The 18,570-nt window shown below is 51.6% G+C and overlaps 1 protein-coding gene across 1 annotated transcript; it reads left to right on the forward strand.

Annotated features, from left to right (window-relative positions):
• Positions 1-13,325: 13,325 nt before the first annotated feature.
• Positions 13,326-18,292, forward strand: LOC103639463 (mitochondrial outer membrane protein porin 5). The gene is given in 6 exon segments (NM_001301568.1): positions 13,326-13,404; positions 13,502-13,569; positions 17,105-17,215; positions 17,307-17,393; positions 17,468-17,676; positions 17,762-18,292. Coding segments are annotated over 6 exon segments (828 nt in total). The 5' UTR covers positions 13,326-13,358; the 3' UTR covers positions 18,069-18,292.
• Positions 18,293-18,570: the final 278 nt, after the last annotated feature.

Genomic DNA, 18,570 nt, shown 5'->3' on the forward strand with positions numbered 1-18,570 from the left:
AGATTTCATACATTAACACTAAAGATCAATTAGCCGATATCTTTACCAAGCCTCTTGATGAACAAACTTTTACCAAACTTAGGCATGAGCTCAATATTCTTGATTCCAGGAATTTCTTTTGCTAATTTGCACACATAGCACACAAGTATACCTTTGATCATGTCTCTTTTATATATGCTATGACTAATGTGTTTTCAAGTGTATTTCAAACCAAGTCATAGGTATATTGAAAGGGAATTGGAGTCTTCGGCGAAGACAAAGGCTTCCACTCCACTCTACTACTCATCCTTCGCTGTCACTCCGAGCATCTCTCCAACTTTGGTATAATCTTCACTCATTTATTTTATGACCAAAGGAGGAGAAAGTATTTCGTTGGGCTCTAATGATTCCGTTTTTGGCGATTCATGCCAAAGGGGGAGAAAATATGAGCCCAAAGCAAAAGGACCGCACCACCACCTAATTTTTTTTGGAGTTTTTCAATTGGTCAATTTCAAATTGGTATCTTATTATGTTCTACAGGGGGAGGAAGTAGTATTTCAAAAATGATAAATCAAAACCCTCTTGAACTCTAAGAGGAGGATCTTATTTAGGGGGAGTTTTGTTTAGTCAAAGGAAAAGCATTTGAAACAAGGGGAGAAAATTTTTAAACTTGAAAATGCTTTGCAAAAATCTTATTCATCTACCTTTGACTATGTTGCAAAAGGACTTTGAAAAGGATTTACAAAAAGAATTTGCAAAAACAAAACATGTGGTGCAAGCGTGGTCCAAAATGTTAAAAATAAAGAAACAATCCATGCATATCTAGTAAGTAACATTTATTGGCTCAATTCCAAGCAACCTTTGCACTTACATTATGCAAACTAGTTCAATTATGCACTTTTATATTTGCTTTGGTTTGTGTTGGCATCAATCACCAAAAAGGGGGAGATTGAAAGGGAATTAGGCTTACACCTAGTCCCTAATTAATTTTGGTGGTTGAATTGCCCAACACAAATATTTGGACTAACTAGTTTACTCTAGTGCATAAGTTATACAGGTGCTAAAGGTTCACACTTAGCAAATAAAAAGACAAAGTATTGGGTTCAACCAAAGAGCAAAGGGGCAACCGAAGGCACCTCTGGTCTGGCGCACCGGACTGTCCGGTGTGCCACCGGACATGTCCGGTGCACCAGAGGACTCCGACTTCAAACTCGTCACCTTCGGGAAATTCCAGAGGCGACTCCGCTATAATTCACCGGACTGTCCGGTGTACACCGGACATGTCCGGTGCTCCAAGGAAGAGCGGCCTCCGGAACTCGCCAGCTTCGGGAATTCATCTCATCTGCTCCGCTATAATTCACCGGACTGTCCGGTGTAACAGCGGGGTAACGGCTACTTCGGCGCCAACGGCTACCTGCGACACATTAAATGCGCGCGCTGCGCGCGCAGAGGTCAGGCACGCCCATGCTGGCGCACCGGACACTCTACAGTACATGTCCGGTGCGCCACCGGACATCCAGGCGGGCCCAGAAGACAGAGCTCCAACGGTCGAACCCAACGGCTTTTGGTGACGTGGCTGTCGCACCGGACATGTCCGGTGTGCACCGGACTGTCCGGTGTGCCATCGAACAGACAACCTCACCAAACGGCTAGTTTGGTGGTTGGGGCTATAAATACCCCCAACCACCCACCATTCATTGATCCAAGTTTTCCACTTCCCAACTACTTACAAGAGCTCTAGCATTCAATTCTAGACACACCAAAGAGATCAAATCCTCTCCAATTCCACACAACGCCCTAGTGATTAGAGAGAGTGATTTGCTTGTGTTTCTTTCGAGCTCTTGCGCTTGGATTGCTTTCTTCTTTCTTGATTCCTTCTTGCGATCAAACTCACTTGTAATTGAGGCAAGAGACACCAATCTTGTGGGAACTTTGTGTTCCAAGTGATTGAGAAGAGAAAGCTCACTCGGTCCGAGGGACCGTTTGAGAGAGGGTAAGGGTTGAAAGAGACCCGGCCTTTGTGGCCTCCTCAACGGGGAGTAGGTTTGAGAGAACCGAACCTCGATAAAACAAATCCGCGTGTCTCACTTCATTATTCGCTTGCGATTTGTTTTGCACCCTCTCTCGCGGACTCTATTATATTTCTAACGCTAACCCGGCTTGTAGTTGTGATTAGTTTTGAGAATTTCAGTTTCGCCCTATTCACCCCCCTCTAGGCGACTTTCAACCGGCCGAGCCGCCTGCTCGAGCCGGATTCTCGGAGAAGACCCTGGCGGCGATGGCCCGGGCGTGATGATGACGTCGTCCTTCAGAGTGGAGATCCTCGAACCGCGTCGCCGTCCGAGGCTAGGTCAGACCTCGCCGAAGGTGTAGTTGACGCCGAGGGTGCTGCTGCTCCCTTCAAATGTCAAGATCCGAGCCTGCAGGATCAGATTATCTTGTAGTGTGTGTTTTCTGCTGCCGCCGAGGCCCAAACACACCCTCGCCGTGTTGTAAAGCTGCGCTTCTTTTCCTCTTGTTTCGAGTATCTGGACTTTTTCGTTGGTAACAGAATTGTCTGTGCGAGCGAGAGTTGCTTTTCACGGGAGGCGATGAGTGAGGTATCCGTATCCCGAAGGCGTAGGAATCCCTCGGCTCGGTCGGCCTTGCCGCTTACGCGCGCTCTTGCCCGTCCATGGGGTTCTGTCACCGATGCAATCGAGAAGGCCCGAAGAATCGCTTCAGCAGAAGAGCTTTCGAGCGTGAAGACTTGTTCGGTCCGCGGAATCACTTATCCGAACGCGAGTTACTTATCGCAGAAGGTGATGAGTGAGGTATCTGTATCCCAGAGGCGTAGGAGTCCCTTGGCTCGGTCAGCCTTGGCTGCTTACGTGTACTCCGCCGTTTTCAGGATCCACTTTCGAAGTAGTCGAAAAGCACGAAAAACATTCTGGCAGAAAAGATCTTTTTTCGAGGAAAAATTTCGACGCAGAGGGGGTTCCCCCCTTTTAGCCCCCGAGGGAGGGTCGGGCTTTGCCGAGGCAAGGCTAACCCTTCCTTGATGACTAAACTTTGCGTGGGAACGAGGTATACGAACAACTTGAAAGCATCTTAAGGGTAGAAGCGACGTAGCTGTTGGATGTTCCAAGCGTTGCAGTAGACCTCGCCTTGACTGTTGGCCAGCTTGTACGTTCCGGGCTTCAAAACTTTGGCGATGATGAACGACCCTTCCCAGGGAGGCGTGAGCTTGTGCCGCCCTCAAGCGTCCTGTCGCAGCCGAAGCACTAGGTCGCCCACCTGGAGGTCTCGGGACCGGGCCCCTCGGGCGTGGTAGCGTCGCAGGGATTGCTGGTACCGCGCCGAGTGTAGTAAGGCCATGTCCCGAGCCTCTTCTAGCTAGTCCAGCGAGTCTTCTCGACTAGCTTGGTTGCTTTGGTCGGCGTAGGCCCTCGTCCTCGGGGAACCGTATTCTAAGTCTGTGGGCAAGATGGCCTCGGCCCCATAGACTAGAAAGAACGGCGTGAAGCCCGTGGCTCGGCTCGACGTTGTCCTCAGACTCCAGACCACCGAGGGGAGTTCCTTCATCCATCGCTTGCCGAACTTGTTGAGGTCGTTGTAGATCCGAGGCTTGAGTCCTTGTAGAATCATGCCGTTGGCACACTCTACTTGCCCATTCATCATGGGGTGAGCCACGGCGGCCCAGTCCACCCGGATGTGGTGATCCTCGCAGAAGTCCAGGAACTTTCTGCCGGTGAACTGGGTGCTGTTGTCGGTGATGATGGAGTTCGGGACCCCAAAACGATGGATGATGTTGGTGAAGAACGCCACCGCCTGTTCGGACCTGATGTTGTTTAGGGGTCGGACATCGATCCACTTGGAGAATTTGTCGATGGCGACCAATAGGTGCGTGTAGCCCCCGGGTGCCTTCTGCAAGGGGCCGACGAGGTCCAGACCCCACACAGCAAAAGGCCAGGTGATGGGTATCGTCTGCAGAGCCTGAGCGGGCAGGTGGGTCTGCCTCGCGTAGAACTGACACCATTCGCAGGTGCGGACAATTCTAGTGGCGTCGGCCACCGCCGTCGGCCAGTAGAAACCTTGTCGGAAGGCGTTTCCAACAAGGGCTCGAGGTGCTGCGTGATGGCCGCAAGCCCCCGAGTGTATCTCTCGTAGGAGCTCCTGACCTTCGGCGATGGGGATGCATCGCTGGAGGATGCCTGAGGGGCTGCGGTGGTAGAGCTCCTTCCCACCTCCCAGCAAGACGAACGACTTGGCGCGTCGCGCCAACCGCCGAGCTTCGGCTCGGTCGAGGGGTAGCTCTCCTCGGTGGAGATATTGCAGGTACGGGGTCTGCCAGTTTCGATTAGGCGTGACCCCTCTTAGCTCCTCCTCGACGCGTAGTGCCTCACCCTCGGGGGCCGAGGGTACCTCGGGCTGAACCGAGGGTGCCTCGGGCCGAGCTGAGGGTGCCTCGGGCCGAGCCGAGGGTGCCTCGGACTGAGCTGAGGGTACCTCGGGCTGGGCCGAGGGTGCCTCGGGCTCGGGCGTGTCGTCGATTTTGACGGAGGGTTGATGCAGGTCTCGGGAGAAGACGTCCGAGGGAACCGTTGTTCGCCCCGAGGCTATTTTAGCCTGCTCGTCCACAGTCTCGTTGTAGCGCCGGGCGATGTGGTTGAGCTCGAGCCCGTAGAACTTGTCTTCTAGGCGCCGAACCTCATCGCAGTGGCCTCCATCTTCGGGTCGCGGCAGTGGGAGTTCTTCATGACTTGGTCGATGACGAGCTGCGAGTCACCGCGAGCGTCGAGGCGTCGGACCCCTAGCTCGATGGCGATCCGCAACCCGTTGACCAGAGCCTCGTACTCAGCCACATTGTTGGACGCCGGGAAATGGAGGCGTAGCACGTAGCGTAGGTGCTTCCCGAGGGGCGAGATGAAGAGTAGGCCTGCGCCGGCTCCTGTCTTCATCAGCGACCCGTCGAAGAACATGGTCCAGAGTTTCGGCTGGATCGGAACTGTTGGGAGCTGGGTGTCGACCCATTCAGCCACGAAGTCCGCCAAGACCTAGGACTTGATGGCCTTCCGAGGGGAGACTGGCCTCTGGACGGGCAATGCATGCCCCTCTTCTCGTCTCTCAACCACAATCGCGACGCTAACCACCTGAGTGGTCGCGGCGATGTAGATCAAGAGGGCTTCTCCGGCAGCGAGGGGCACCAAGATGGGCGCGTTCGTGAGGAGCGCCTTCAGGTTTCCGAGGGCTTCCTCGGCCTCAGGGGTCCAAGTGAAGCACTTGGCCTTCCTTAAGAGGCGGTACAGAGGCAGACCTCTTTCACCGAGGCGCGAGATGAAGCGGCTCAGAGCCGCAAGACATCTCATGACTCTCTGTACGCCTTTCAAGTCCTTGATGGGCCCCATGTTGGTGATGGCCGCGATCTTCTCTGGGTTGGCTTCGATACCTCGCTCGGAGACGATGAACCCCAAGAGCATGCCTCGGGGTACCCCGAAGACACACTTTTCGGGATTGAGCTTCACGCCTTTCGCCTTGAGACATCAGAATGTCACTTCAAGGTCAGAAAGGAGGTCGGAGGCTTTCCTCGTCTTGACTACGATGTCATCGATGTAGGCCTCGACCGTCCAGCCAATGTGTTCGCCGAACACATGGTTCATGCACCGCTGGTACGTCGCACCCGCATTCCTCAAGCCGAACGACATGGTGACATAGCAGTACATGCCGAAGGGTGTGATGAAAGAAGTCGCGAGCTGGTCGGACTCTTTCATACTGATTTGGTGATACCCTGAGTAGGCATCGAGGAAAGACAGGGTTTCGCACCCAGCAGTGGAATCCACGATTTGATCGATGCGAGGCAGAGGGTTGGGAACCTTCGGACATGCTTTGTTTAGACCAGTGTAGTCTACACACATCCGCCATTTCCCTCCTTTCTTTCTCACAAGCACAGGGTTGGCAAGCCATTCGGGATGGAATACCTCTTTGATGAACCCTGCCGCCATTAGCTTGTGGATCTCCTCGCCTATGGCTCTGCGCTTTTCTTCGTCGAATCGGCACAGAGGCTGCTTCACGGGTCGGGCTCCAGCTCGGATATCCAGCGAGTGCTCGGCGACATCCCTCGGTATGTCTGGCATGTCCGAGGGACTCCGCGCGAAAACGTCGGTGTTTGCGCGGAGAAAGTCGACGAGCACTGCTTCCTATTTGGGATCGAGCTCGGAGCTGACCCGGATCTGCTTGGAGGCGTCGCTGCTGGGGTCGAGGGGGACGGACTTAACCGTCTCCGCTGGCTCGAAGTTGCTAGCGTGGTGCTTCACGTCTGGCACCTCCTTAGAGAGGCTCTCCAGGTCGGCGATGAGGGCCTCGGACTCGGCGTGGGCCTCGGCGTACTCCACGCACTCCACGTCACATTCGAACGCGTGTCGGTACGTGGGGCCGACGGTGATGACCCCGTTGGGGCCCGGCATCTTGAGCTTGAGGTAGGTGTAGTTGGGGACGGCCATGAACTTCGCGTAGCATGGCCTCCCCAATACTGCGTGGTAGGTTCCTCGGAACCCGACCACCTCGAACGTGAGGGTCTCCCTTCGGAAGTTGGAGGGTGTTCCGAAGCAGACGGGAAGGTCGAGTTGTCCGAGGGGCTGGACACGCTTCCCGGGGATGATCCCGTGGAAAGGCGCAGCGCCTGCCCGGACCGAGGACAGATCAACACGCAGGAGCCCGAGGGTCTCGGCGTAGATGATGTTGAGGCTGCTGCCTCCGTCCATGAGGACCTTGGTGAGCCTGACGTCGCCGATGATGGGGTCGACAACGAGCGGGTATTTCCCCGGGCTCGGCACGTGGTCGGGGTGGTCGGCTTGGTTGAAGGTGATGGGCTTGTCGGACCAGTCTAGGTAGACTGGCGCCGCCACCTTTACCGAACAGACCTCCCGACGCTCTTGCTTGCGGTGCCGAGCCGAGGCGTTCGCCGCTTGCCCACCGTAGATCATGAAGCAGTCGCGGACCTCGGGGAACTCTCCTGCCTCGTGATCTTCCTTCTTGTCGTCGTCGCGAGCCCTACCACCCTCCGCGGGTGGCCCGGCCCTGTGGAAGTGGCGCCGAAGCATGGCGCACTCCTCAAGGGTGTGCTTGACGAGCCCCTGATGATAGGGGCACGGCTCCTTGAGCATCTTGTCGAAGAGGTTGGCACCTCCGGGGGGTTTCCGAGGGTTCTTGTACTCGGCGGCGGCGACAAGGTCCGCGTCGGCGGCGTCGCGTTTCGCTTGTGACTTCTTCTTGCCCTTCTTCTTGGCGCCGCGCTGAGTTGATGCCTCGGGGGCATCTTCCGGTGGGCGGCCCTGGGGCTGCTTGTCCTTCTGGAAGATAGCCTCAACCGCCTCCTGGCCAGAGGCGAACTTGGTGGCGATGTCCATCAGCTCGCTCGCCCTGGTGGGGGTCTTTCGACCCAGCTTGCTGACCAGGTCGCGGCAAGTGGTGCCGGCGAGGAACGCGCCGATGACATCCGAATCGGTGATGTTGGGCAGCTCGGTGCGCTGCTTCGAGAATCACCAGATGTAGTCCCGGAGAGACTCTCCCGGCTGTTGTCGGCAGCTTCGAAGGTCCCAGGAGTTCCCAGGGCGCACGTACGTGCCCTGGAAATTGCCGGCGAAGGCTTGGACTAGGTCGTCCCAGTTGGAGATCTGCCCCGGAGGCAGGTGCTCCAACCAGGCGCGAGCGGTGTCGGAGAGGAACAGGGGGAGGTTGCGGATGATGAGGTTGTCATCGTCCGTTCCATCCAGTTGGCAGGCCAGCCGGTAGTCCGTAAGCCACAGTTCCGGTCTCGTCTCCCCCGAGTACTTTGTGATAGTAGTCGGAGGTCGGAACCGGGTCGGGAACGGCACCCGTCGTATGGCGCGGCTGAAAGCCTGCGGACCGGGTGGTTCGGGCGAGGGACTCCGATCCTCCCTGCTGTCGTCGCGTCCCCCACGCCTGGGGTGGTAGCCTCGGCGCACCCTCTCGTCGAGGTGGGCCCGACGGTCGCGGTGATGGTGCTCGTTGCCGAGGCGACCCGGGGCAGCAGGCGCTGTGTTGCGCGTGCGCCCGGTGTGGACCGAGGCTTCCCGCATGAATCGGGAAGTCGCGGTGCGATGTTCCGAGGGGTACCCCTGCCTTCGGGAGGCGGAGCTTTCGGCCCGTCGGACCGCGGCGCCCTTCAGGAGATTCTTGAGCTCTCCCTAGATTCGCCGCCCCTCGGTGGTTGATGGCTCCGGCATCGCGCGGAGAAGCATTGCTGCTGCAGCCAGGTTCTGGCCGACTCCACTGGAAGCAGGTGGCGGCCTCACCCTGACATCGTCGACGATGCGGTGCTGGAAGCCCTGGGGTAGATGACGCACTTCCCCGGCCGGAGGTTGGCCCGCCCATTCCTGCCCGACGTCCCGGCGGATCGGCTCAAGTGTTCCTGCTCCCTCGTCGAGCCTGGCCTGCACCCCGTGGATTTGCTCGAGCTGTGGGTCATGACCCCCCGCCTGAACGGGGACCACAACTAGCTCCCGTAGGATGTCAACGCGAGGCACAGGCCTAGGGAGATCACCGTTCTCCGACATACCAAGATGGTTGCCTTCGGAGGGACCCCCTAGATCGACGTGGAAACATTCACGACTTGGGCCGCAGTCCTCGTCGCCGAGGCTGCGGCTACCGTCGGAACAGTCGAAAAGGCAGTAGTCGCATGCGGTCATGAAGTCCCGCATGGCACTAGGGCTACGAAGTCCGGAGAAATCCCAACAGAAGTCGGGCATGTCGTCTTCCTCGGACCCCGAGGGCCCGTAGGTCGAGGCGTCCGTCAGCCGGTCCCAGGGCGACCGCATACGATACCCCAGAGGGTTTGGACTCGCCTCTACGAGAGCGCCCGCCAAAGCGAAGTCACTTGGCGGGTCGAGGCTGAATCCAAAAGGTGTGAGATGGGAATCGGTGGGTACCTCTTGGTCGACGGGCGGTGATGAAGTCACGTCAGGGATAGACTGCACCGTCGTCTCAGGTACGAGGGTGATGCCCAACAAGTCCTTCGCGAGCGTGCTGGCGTCGTCCGTTTGCTTGGGATTGGCGTGTTGCGGGGAGACGGCGCTCGTCTTTGTCTCAGACGCGAGGTCGAGGCCCGACGTGCCCCCCGTTGGGGCGCCGGCGCCGTCGACTCGCTCGACAGCCGACGAGGCGCTGCCTCCTGCTTGGCCTTGGTTGCCCCGCCTCCTCCTCCGTCGATGGGGGAGAGGGCAGGGTGAGCTCAAATCTTGTTCTTCCACCGCGCGGGGAAGACGTCGTCGATTCTGCCGCCGGCGGGCGGGCTGTCGGCCGCCATTGTCGTTGTCGCACGGCGGGGGAAGGAGTATCATGTCGTAGCTGCCGTCGAAGGACATGAACTCAAGACTCCCGAAACGGAGTACCGTCCCGGGCTGGAAAGGTTGCTGAAGACTGCCCATCTGGAGCTTGACGGGAAGCTGTTCGTCAACACATAGCAGGCTCCTACCTGGCGCGCCAACTGTCGGCATTTCGAGACCGGGGGGTCCCTGGACCGACGAGTAAACTGTCGCCGCATGCCCCAGCCCAGATGGGTCGGCGCGAGACGGAGCGCGAAGGGGGGGGGGGGGGGAAAGGCAGCCGGAGAGAGAGAGGTGGAAATCCCGCGGCCTTTGTGTTTGTCCCACGCCCAGGTCGGGTGCGCTTGCAGTAGGGGGTTACAAGCGTCCACGCGGTAGGGAGCGAGCGGCCTCACGCGAGCGCCTGTCCCGTTCTCTTCCCCGCGCGGCCAACCCTCTGTAAGAGGGCCCTGGTCCTTCCTTTTATAGGCGTAAGGAGAGGATCCAGGTGTACAATGGGGGGTGTAGCAGAGTGCTAACGTGTCTAGCGGAGGAGAGCTAGCGCCCTAAGTACATGCCATCGTGGCAGCCGGAGAGGTTTTGGCACCCGGTTCGTGTGGTGTCGTGGCCGTCGGAGGAGCGCTGGAGCCTGGTGGAAGGACAGCTGTCGGAGCTGTCGAGTCCTTGCTGACGTCCTCTTGCTTCCGTAAGGGGGCTGAGAGCCGCCGTCGTCATAGAGCGTGAGGGGCGCCATCATTGCTTGTCTGGCGGAGCGAGCCAGATGGGACGCCAGTCTTATTTCCCGTAGCCTGAGTCAGCTTGGGGGGGCTCGGGCGAAGCGGAGTTTCCTATGGTGCCTGAGGCCGGGCCTGGCTGCCTGTCAGCCTCACTCTGTCGAGTGGCACAGCAGTCGGAGCGGCGCAGGCGGCGCGGTCCTTCTGTCAGGCCGGTCAGTGGAGCGGCGAAGTGACTACGGTCACTTCGGCTCTATCGACTGAAGGGCGCGCGTCAGGATAAAGGTGTCAGGCCGCCTTTGCATTAAATGCCCCTGCGATTTGGTCGGTTGGCGTGGCGATTTGGCCAGGGTTGCTTCTTGGCGAAGACTGGGCCTCGGGCGAGCCGGAAGTATGTTCGTCGCTGGAGGGGGGCCTCGGGCGAGACGTAGATCCTCTGGGGTCGGCTGCCCTTGCCCGAGGCTGGGCTCGGGCGAGGCGTGATCGAGTCCCTCGAATGGACAGATCCCTGACTTAGTCGCACCCATCAGGCCTTTGCAACTTTGTGCTGATGGGGGTTACCAGCTGAGAATTAGGAGTCTTGAGGGTACCCTTAATTATGATCCCGACAACTTTCTTGTTAGATCTCAACGAATGTCTGATGCTTTTCCTCACGTATTTGCAACGTTTCATTGCCATTAATTTGTTGGTCTCATTGGAATTGTGCCTTCGTTTTGTGCTTTAGATTCTATGCCGGTGGGCTGTTTGTAATGGTGACAGTGGATGTGGCATAGGCTTGCGTTGCAACAGTATAACACTAGGGCTGGAGTCCATAGATGGTCCTCGCGGTGTCAGTCAACAACCCCAACGGGTAGGAATGTATACTAAACATCCAAATTATATAACAAATTTAATATTTTTATATAGATGTGTATAGAATTTAGTGTTAATCTTTAGTCATGTTGTTAGGTATATTATCGAGGACAAGAATTATATTTTTTGAATTATTTTCTTCGAAAAGATGAAAAAACATCCAAATTATATATCAATTATTAAAAAAAATAATAACGAATTTGAGATTTGTTCTTTACGAATCTTACTAAGTCAATACTAAAAACAAAAATATAAATTTACATAACAAATTATATATTCTATTTATTTGCAATCAAAGAAGGAAGACAACAAAATTAACATCCAAATAAGTATCTAGATCTACCGACAGGCTCCAACTGTCTGTTTGGTTTAGCTTTTTCTGACGAGTTTTTTTTGAGAATTTGACTGTGGCAAGAACTAGGATATGTGAAGAATGTGGGGATGAAGGTGAATGGTCCATAGGGTTTAGGATCCTCTTATCGCGATGACTCAACCGATTCTGTGTTCATGTTGCTTTGACTGATTTTCACCAAAACGTTTCTCATGGAAGTGGGTTGAAAAGTTGGACATTTAGGGGTCCACAACAGTTTGTGGTGATCAGAATATAAATTTAAGCTTAAACAAATGGGAAACATGAAGCGGCTTTCTTTTTTTCGGAAAATTTGAATTATTTATCTCAGTCTAAAATCAAAATTTCAACTCGGAAGTTTGAGTTATCACTATCGTCGAATTCTCAACTTCAATCTCTACAACTATTAAGACGCTAACGTAGACCAATGTCGTGCCCCCGCTCGCGCTTCGCATGCACCAACCTCACTGCATGCAAGCCGCATGCAAGCCGCACAAGCTGCTCAACCTCCCACTGCATGCAAACCGCATGCAAGACCTGCATACAAGCCGAGAAGCTGCTGCATGCAAGCATCGTGTCTCCCTCCACTCATGAAGCGTCGTCGAAATTGAGGCGACTGGCCTGGTGGCTGGCTGTTGTCCGCCTGTCCCTCTGCTGCAAGCCTGCAGTGCTGCTCAACTGTTGTCGGCTCGATCGGTTTCCCTACCCGGGCAGGGCTAGCCGGCTAGCCCTATGGACTCGAGGCCCAATTCGCAATCTTACTCTTACCCGCTGGGCGCAGCCGCCGATAACATCGTACAATCTACAATTTCCAGTTCGAGAATAAAATCAGCTAGACAAAAACCACAAATCCAACAAAATCTAATATGTACTCGCACAAAAACAATTAGCCATATATACTTTTTAATTTAGGTCATCAATCACTATGCACTAAGGAACACTATGCAAGCACTGACGGGGCTGGGCGGGAGGAATCTAGCGAGGCGCCACCCATAGTGTTTCCTCTGAGGCTCTGCGATCGTCGTTGTCTTGTTGCATACACTGAGGCTGAACGCGCTGCTGCTGCTCCTCTGCTTGTGCACGTTCCCCGCCCCGGCGCGGTCGCAGAACACGACCATGGCCACGGTCGCGCCGGCGTCCGTCAAGGGGTTCAACTGCACTGCCAACCGCACGCGCCCATGCCAGGCGTACGCGCTCTACCGCGCCGGCTTCGCGGGCATGCCGCTCGATCTCGCGGCCATCGGTGACCTCTTCGCCGTCAGCCGCTTCATGATCGTGCATGCTAACAACCTCTCCACAATGGCCGCGCCGGCCAACGGGCAGCCGTTGCTCGTGCCGCTCCAGTGCGGCTGCCCCTCCCGCTCCCTCAGCTCGTATGCGCTGATGCAGTACCATATCGGCTTAGGGGGCACCTACTGGATCGTCTCCACCACTAAGTTGCAGAACCTCACGCAGTACCAGGCCGTGGAGCGCGTGAACCCCACGCTGGTGCCCACCGTCCTCGACGTCGATATCATGGTCACGTTCCCCGTCTTCTGCCAGTGCCCGGCCGCCGCCGACAACGCCACGACGCTCGTCACCTACGTCATGCAGCTCGGGGACACGTACGTGTCCGTTGCCGCCGCATTCTCCATCGCCTATCCACAGTGAAAGACACGATGCGGCGGCTGCCTGTGCATGCACTGAGGCTGCGCGCTGCTGCTGCTCCTCTGCCTATGCGCGTTCCCCGACGCGGTCGTAGAACACGACCACGACCACGACCAAATTTATTCAACTAGATGGAGTTGAGGGTGAAGGTACGACTGGTGATAAAACGATATATGATTTGTGTATGAATATGTGCTTCAGCTTGTGCAATATAAGACAAGTTAGAAATTTAACTATCTGCGTGCGATTATTAATGTTTTAGAAATTTTAATTCTCGTGGGAACGCATAGTCACATATCTAGTGAAAAAAGAATACGAATCCTCTGGTGGCAACCGAGGACGCCGAAACCGCGAAACGTGCAGTGCCTGTCAGCTGTGCCACGCCCCCACCCAGTGCCCACACAGCTCTTCTCGGCGGCGCCCTGACCTCTCCTTTTTCCTCGCCTTCGATCGGCGGCCGCCACCCTCCTCGACTTCCGTCCCGCCGCCGCCGCCATGAAGGGACCCGGCCTCTTCTCTGACATCGGCAAGAAGGCCAAGGGTACTTCCTCATTCTACTCCTGTCTCCTCGCTATCATCATCATCATCTCTCTCTAACTGGCTCGGGTTTCCCCGGTTTGTGGTTTGGTTATCTGCAGATCTACTTAGTAAGGACTACACCTACGACCAGAAGCTGTCCATCTTCACCGCCAGCGCCTCTGGAGTGGTAAGATCCGATTGCGCTCGTGTGATTCCATTTCCATGCTACCTGGTTCATGTTCGCTCGTGCGTGCCCGCGATGCCTGTTCTGGTTGTGTGGCTGTGTTCAGCGTCGCGAGGTCGTCGTGCGGTACGCACGCTGGCTGCTAACATCGTGTTTGGTTTGAGGAACAAGGTAGTTATCGTGTTTGGTTTGAGAAACAAGGTAGTCCACCATCTTCTCACTCTCACTTTTTTGTTTGGTTTGTGGAATGGAATAAGTTGATCCGTCACCACTTCATTCCTCATAGGCTAATAATTAGTAATAATATGAGGAATGAGTTAATTCCACCAAATTTGTCGAATTGACTCATGATACACCATCTCATATAGATGGATTGGTTCTTCGAACCAAACACCCCCTAAGTGTGCCTCGTTAGGCGTTTGTTAGCTTACTACTTTTGAATCTACCTTACCAATTTGACTACGAAGATTTCTGTGATCGTTGTATATGTAATTCTGTGTGTTGGTATCTGAGGGCATAATGTGTCTGGTGCTTGTTTTTATGTCTAATAGGATCTTTGCCTACGAACTTTAGCCACTAGATGTGTTAGAAAAAAATTCTTTTACCTTCGGGGTTGGATGGCAGCGCTATTCGGCGGTGTAGTTCGATGTTGAGGCAGTGAGCTAGATCGGCGGTGGCCTTTTCTTTTACTGACCACACAATTAGACAGATTGGATATCACATGTAGTGTATGGAGAAGAGGCTACGATGCATGTTGGTATGTGTGCCGGTTCTCTCCCTGTTTTTATATGTGGTGTAAAATGGAGCTGCAACTATAAGGATGTTTGCGTATCTGATCAGGACACGAGAGATAGAGTCTAGTTCGGTCCTTGAGCGAATCAGGTGAGATCAACCTAACATTCTCCATTTGCTCTTATACTTACTTCCTTATACTTTAAACTTATTCTCTCAACTGCTTAATTTCTTTACAATTCCCGATAGATTAGTACATCAAGACCAACCCCGTAGCATAGCTGTTGGTGTGTTCTAGCTATTAGATGGATCTCCTTAGGCTCTTGTGTTTTCGACCTCGGCAAGGAAGTCTCTGTAATTGGTCTATTTTTGGACCTTCTCTCTTTCTTCTTAATATATGGGGGTGCAGTTCTCCTGCGCCTTTCGAGAAAAAAATAACAGTCTATTATACGCTGCTGAACTCAATGACTATAGTGTACCCTTTTTATCTCAAAGCAGAGGACTTAGACTTATTCTTTAGGGAGATGGTTGTATTGATAACATAATCCAGAATCATAGGTGCTCCATTAAACCTAAGTCGGCTACGTATCTTCTGAACACATAGGGTGGAAGCTTGATCCGCAAATATTTGCTCTATGTTTATATGCTCAAGTTCAATTGTTTGATCCTACACTTTCTTCTTTATAACATAATAATTAATATCAATGTGTTTGGCAATAACACTTGACTTGACTTGTTATAAGAGTAACATACTGATGGTTTATTATTGTAGTATAGCTTCAATGGTTTTGATATATTGTCTACCACATTTAAACCGGGTACAAACTTCTTAAGCCACATAGCCTATCCTGTTGCCTCATAACATGTAATAAACTCATCATACATTGTCGATAATGTGGTGATTGTTTGCTTTCAGCTTTTCCACGATAAAACTCCTCTTGCAAGTTTTTTTCACACTCCGCAAGGCTACTCGATTTTCTGTATTTTAACATGAGGCCCTTTGTACCTTTCAAATATTACAACACTTCCTTAACGGCTTTTCAGTGTTCTGTTACTGGATTTTCGGAAATCTGCTAAGCATCCCGGTTATTAATGCCTTTGATCAGGGCACAAGAGATAGGGTATGGACAGGTCCTTTGACTGAACTAGATGAGATCAACCTAACACTTGTTAACTGTGTAACTGAACGATGTAAAATGGTAATTTTTTCATTTCCTTGTAGATTTATGCAGTTGCTTGTTGAGTACTTGAGTATGATCGTCGAGTACTGCTCAGTGTGCCCACACAGTCACACTGGAGGACTCAGTAGTTAGTAGGTGTATTTTAGCTTCTGTGTTTGACCTTTCTTTTACATTGGTGGTCAGGATCTAAAGTTCTAAACCTATATTGCTTTGTGAAGTTATGAAGGTTGTGCATCTGAAGAAATGAGTTGATTCTTGACTTGCTTGTTTCAAATTCTTTTGTTGTTCATGGTTTATTTCTGCATTGCGTCATCATATTGCTCTTTCTGCGGTGCTGCCTGCCATTCTGATCACATAAGTACTGAATAAGTGTAGCTGCTTGTATTCCACAGAAGTTATTAAGGTCATTGTTGGAATTGGTTTCGGTAGAGTTGCACTTTCACTTTCAGCATTGGTCCAAGGCAATCCATTAGAATATTCTATTGTAGTACAACCTATCACGATTTCTTCTGTTGCTGTCTTCTGTTTTCACCATGTTGTCATATGTACATGACAGACTCTGCTTTACTTTCTTACTTTAATTAATATTTGATAGTTCCACTTGCCAAATTTCTCGTCTCTGTTAATATCTTACCAACATAAACGTATCTCTGGTGTCGCCATGTTAGTGCTTTGAGCATTAATATCTGATACAGTGATACTTCCCAGTTAATGAATCCAATGATGGGAATTCAAATTTGTGTAGTTACATTTTCTTCCTGCTTTAAACCTGAGTCTGTCAGTTACTGTATTGAATGTATACAGTCGAGGATTTCTTCAAGTTTCATTGGATGTACTATTTTTTTATTTCACAAAATGTGCTGACGTGCTGTCACAGCTGTCTCGTATCATTTTGCCCAAAGATATATATCAATCCATAATCATGTTCTTAAAATTAGCTTAAGTTATATTTGGCAAATTGCTGAATCGGACACCCAAAACTAGGTTTGATTCCAGCACCCATATTGGATATGTCTGCACCATTTTGCATTTATGCTCTATGATCAGTCTTAATATAGTAACGTACCATTCGTTGACTAAACTGAACGATAAAAAAGCTGTATTTACTTGAGCATGGTATATTAATTAAATCAAAGTGTAAACTGGTGATTCAGTAATATGTTGCTGTTGCTGAATTAAATTGCCAATTGGTCATCAGGGGATAGATATATAATCAGTTATTTTACTCATCTTAAAACTAAGACTAGACTTACATGCAATCGTATGGATAATAAGTGCTCACTGCCCTGTAAGTCGTTGAAACCACAGCGACAATGTTATATTGAGTATTTGTGTTTTTGAATGTATGGGTTATGATCTTGTGTATTCTGTTTGCGGTGACATGTCATCATTTTGCTTCTTTCAGCAACAGTAAGTTGATATATCTGTATATTCTTTTTATTTTATGCTTCCATAACACTATTTTGAATATGTTTGTCAAAATACCATCCAAAGTTCGTAAAAAAAATTCTGCTGTTAACTGCTATATGACAATACTAGTGCACTTTCTGTTGTTTGAGCTTATTTTCTTTACATATGCATTGCCTCTTTATGAACATGGTTTTCATGGCTATTCCTTTTTTTAGGGCCTGACTTCCACAGCTGTGAAGAAAGGAGGTCTTTATTCTCTTGATGTCAGTTCAGTTTACAAGTACAAGAATACCACCGTTGATGTTAAACTGGACACAGAATCAAATGTTAGTGACATGGAACATCTAAATTTATGCATTTTCTCTTTGTGGCTTATAGCTAGCGTAAACATGTCACACTTTTGTATGATTCTGGCAGATCTCTACTACATTGACTGTGTTGGACGCTTTGCCATCCACAAAGCTTGTCACTTCTGTGAAGCTGCCTGACTACAATTCTGGAAAGGTATCTCCATTTAATGTCAAGTTATGGTTGTTGAATTAGAACAGGTCCTTGAGTGTACATGTTCTTTGTACCAGGTGGAGCTGCAATACTTCCATGAGAATGCAACTTTTGCTACTGTTGTTGGCACGAAGCCGACTCCTGTGATTGATCTTTCTGGGACAGTAGGTGCTCAAGGAGTTGCATTTGGTGCAGAAGCTGGGTATGACACTGCTACAGGAAAATTTACCAAGTACACTGCTGCAATTGGTGTAACCAAGCCAGACTACCATGCTGCATTCATTCTGTAAGTCCATGCTTCACCGTGATTCGAGTGGTTTGAGGTTGGCACACAAGTATTGAATATTGATAAATCACACATACATCTACAGGGCGGACAAAGGTGACACCATTAAAGTGTCAGGTGTTTATCACCTTGATGAGAAACAGAAGGCCTCAGCTGTGGCTGAGCTAACCCGGAGGCTCTCAACAAATCAGAACACACTCACAGTCGGTGGACTGTACACAGTTGATCCCCAGACAGCTGTGAAGGCAAGACTCAATAACACTGGAACGCTTGCCGCGCTTCTTCAGCATGAGCTTAAACCCAAGTCGCTCTTGACAATCTCTGGTGAATTCGACACAAAGGCCCTGGACAGATCCCCAAAGTTTGGGTTGGCGCTTGCACTGAAGCCCTGATCAGATCATCCCATGTTGATTGGTGGTGAATCTTGAATTCATTTTTTTTTTTTGCAAAGCTGTAGCCAATAATTCGTTCCACGAACCTTTTCTGTTAATCCGGCAAATGTTTGGAGCACTGTGGGTAGGATCCGGATGGGTCGCCTACATGAAATTTTACCTGTCTGCCCTTATTGTTGAAAGCATCTGGCCGTTGGTAAATGTACATTGTGCTTGTTTCTTTAGCACCTAGGCCTCTCTGCCACTGCTACTGAGGGCTTGAGGAGCCGCTACAGTAACCTTTTCCATGTAGAAATTGCATGCTGATCGTTTGATTTACTGCTCACCTAAGGTTTACCACTTGTTTGGAGCTCATTTATTCTGTGTATATGCATGCACGGTGTTGCTTTGTTGACGCATATTTTTGTCACTGCTCTTGATTCTTTATCTGGAAGTGTCCGATTAGTTCAGCGTGATAATTAGAGGGGTATCTTTTTAAGTGACGCGCGGGTGCGTTTTCATG

This window comes from Zea mays, chromosome 9 (assembly GCF_902167145.1).
Source record: "Zea mays cultivar B73 chromosome 9, Zm-B73-REFERENCE-NAM-5.0, whole genome shotgun sequence".
Lineage (NCBI taxonomy): Eukaryota > Viridiplantae > Streptophyta > Magnoliopsida > Poales > Poaceae > Zea > Zea mays.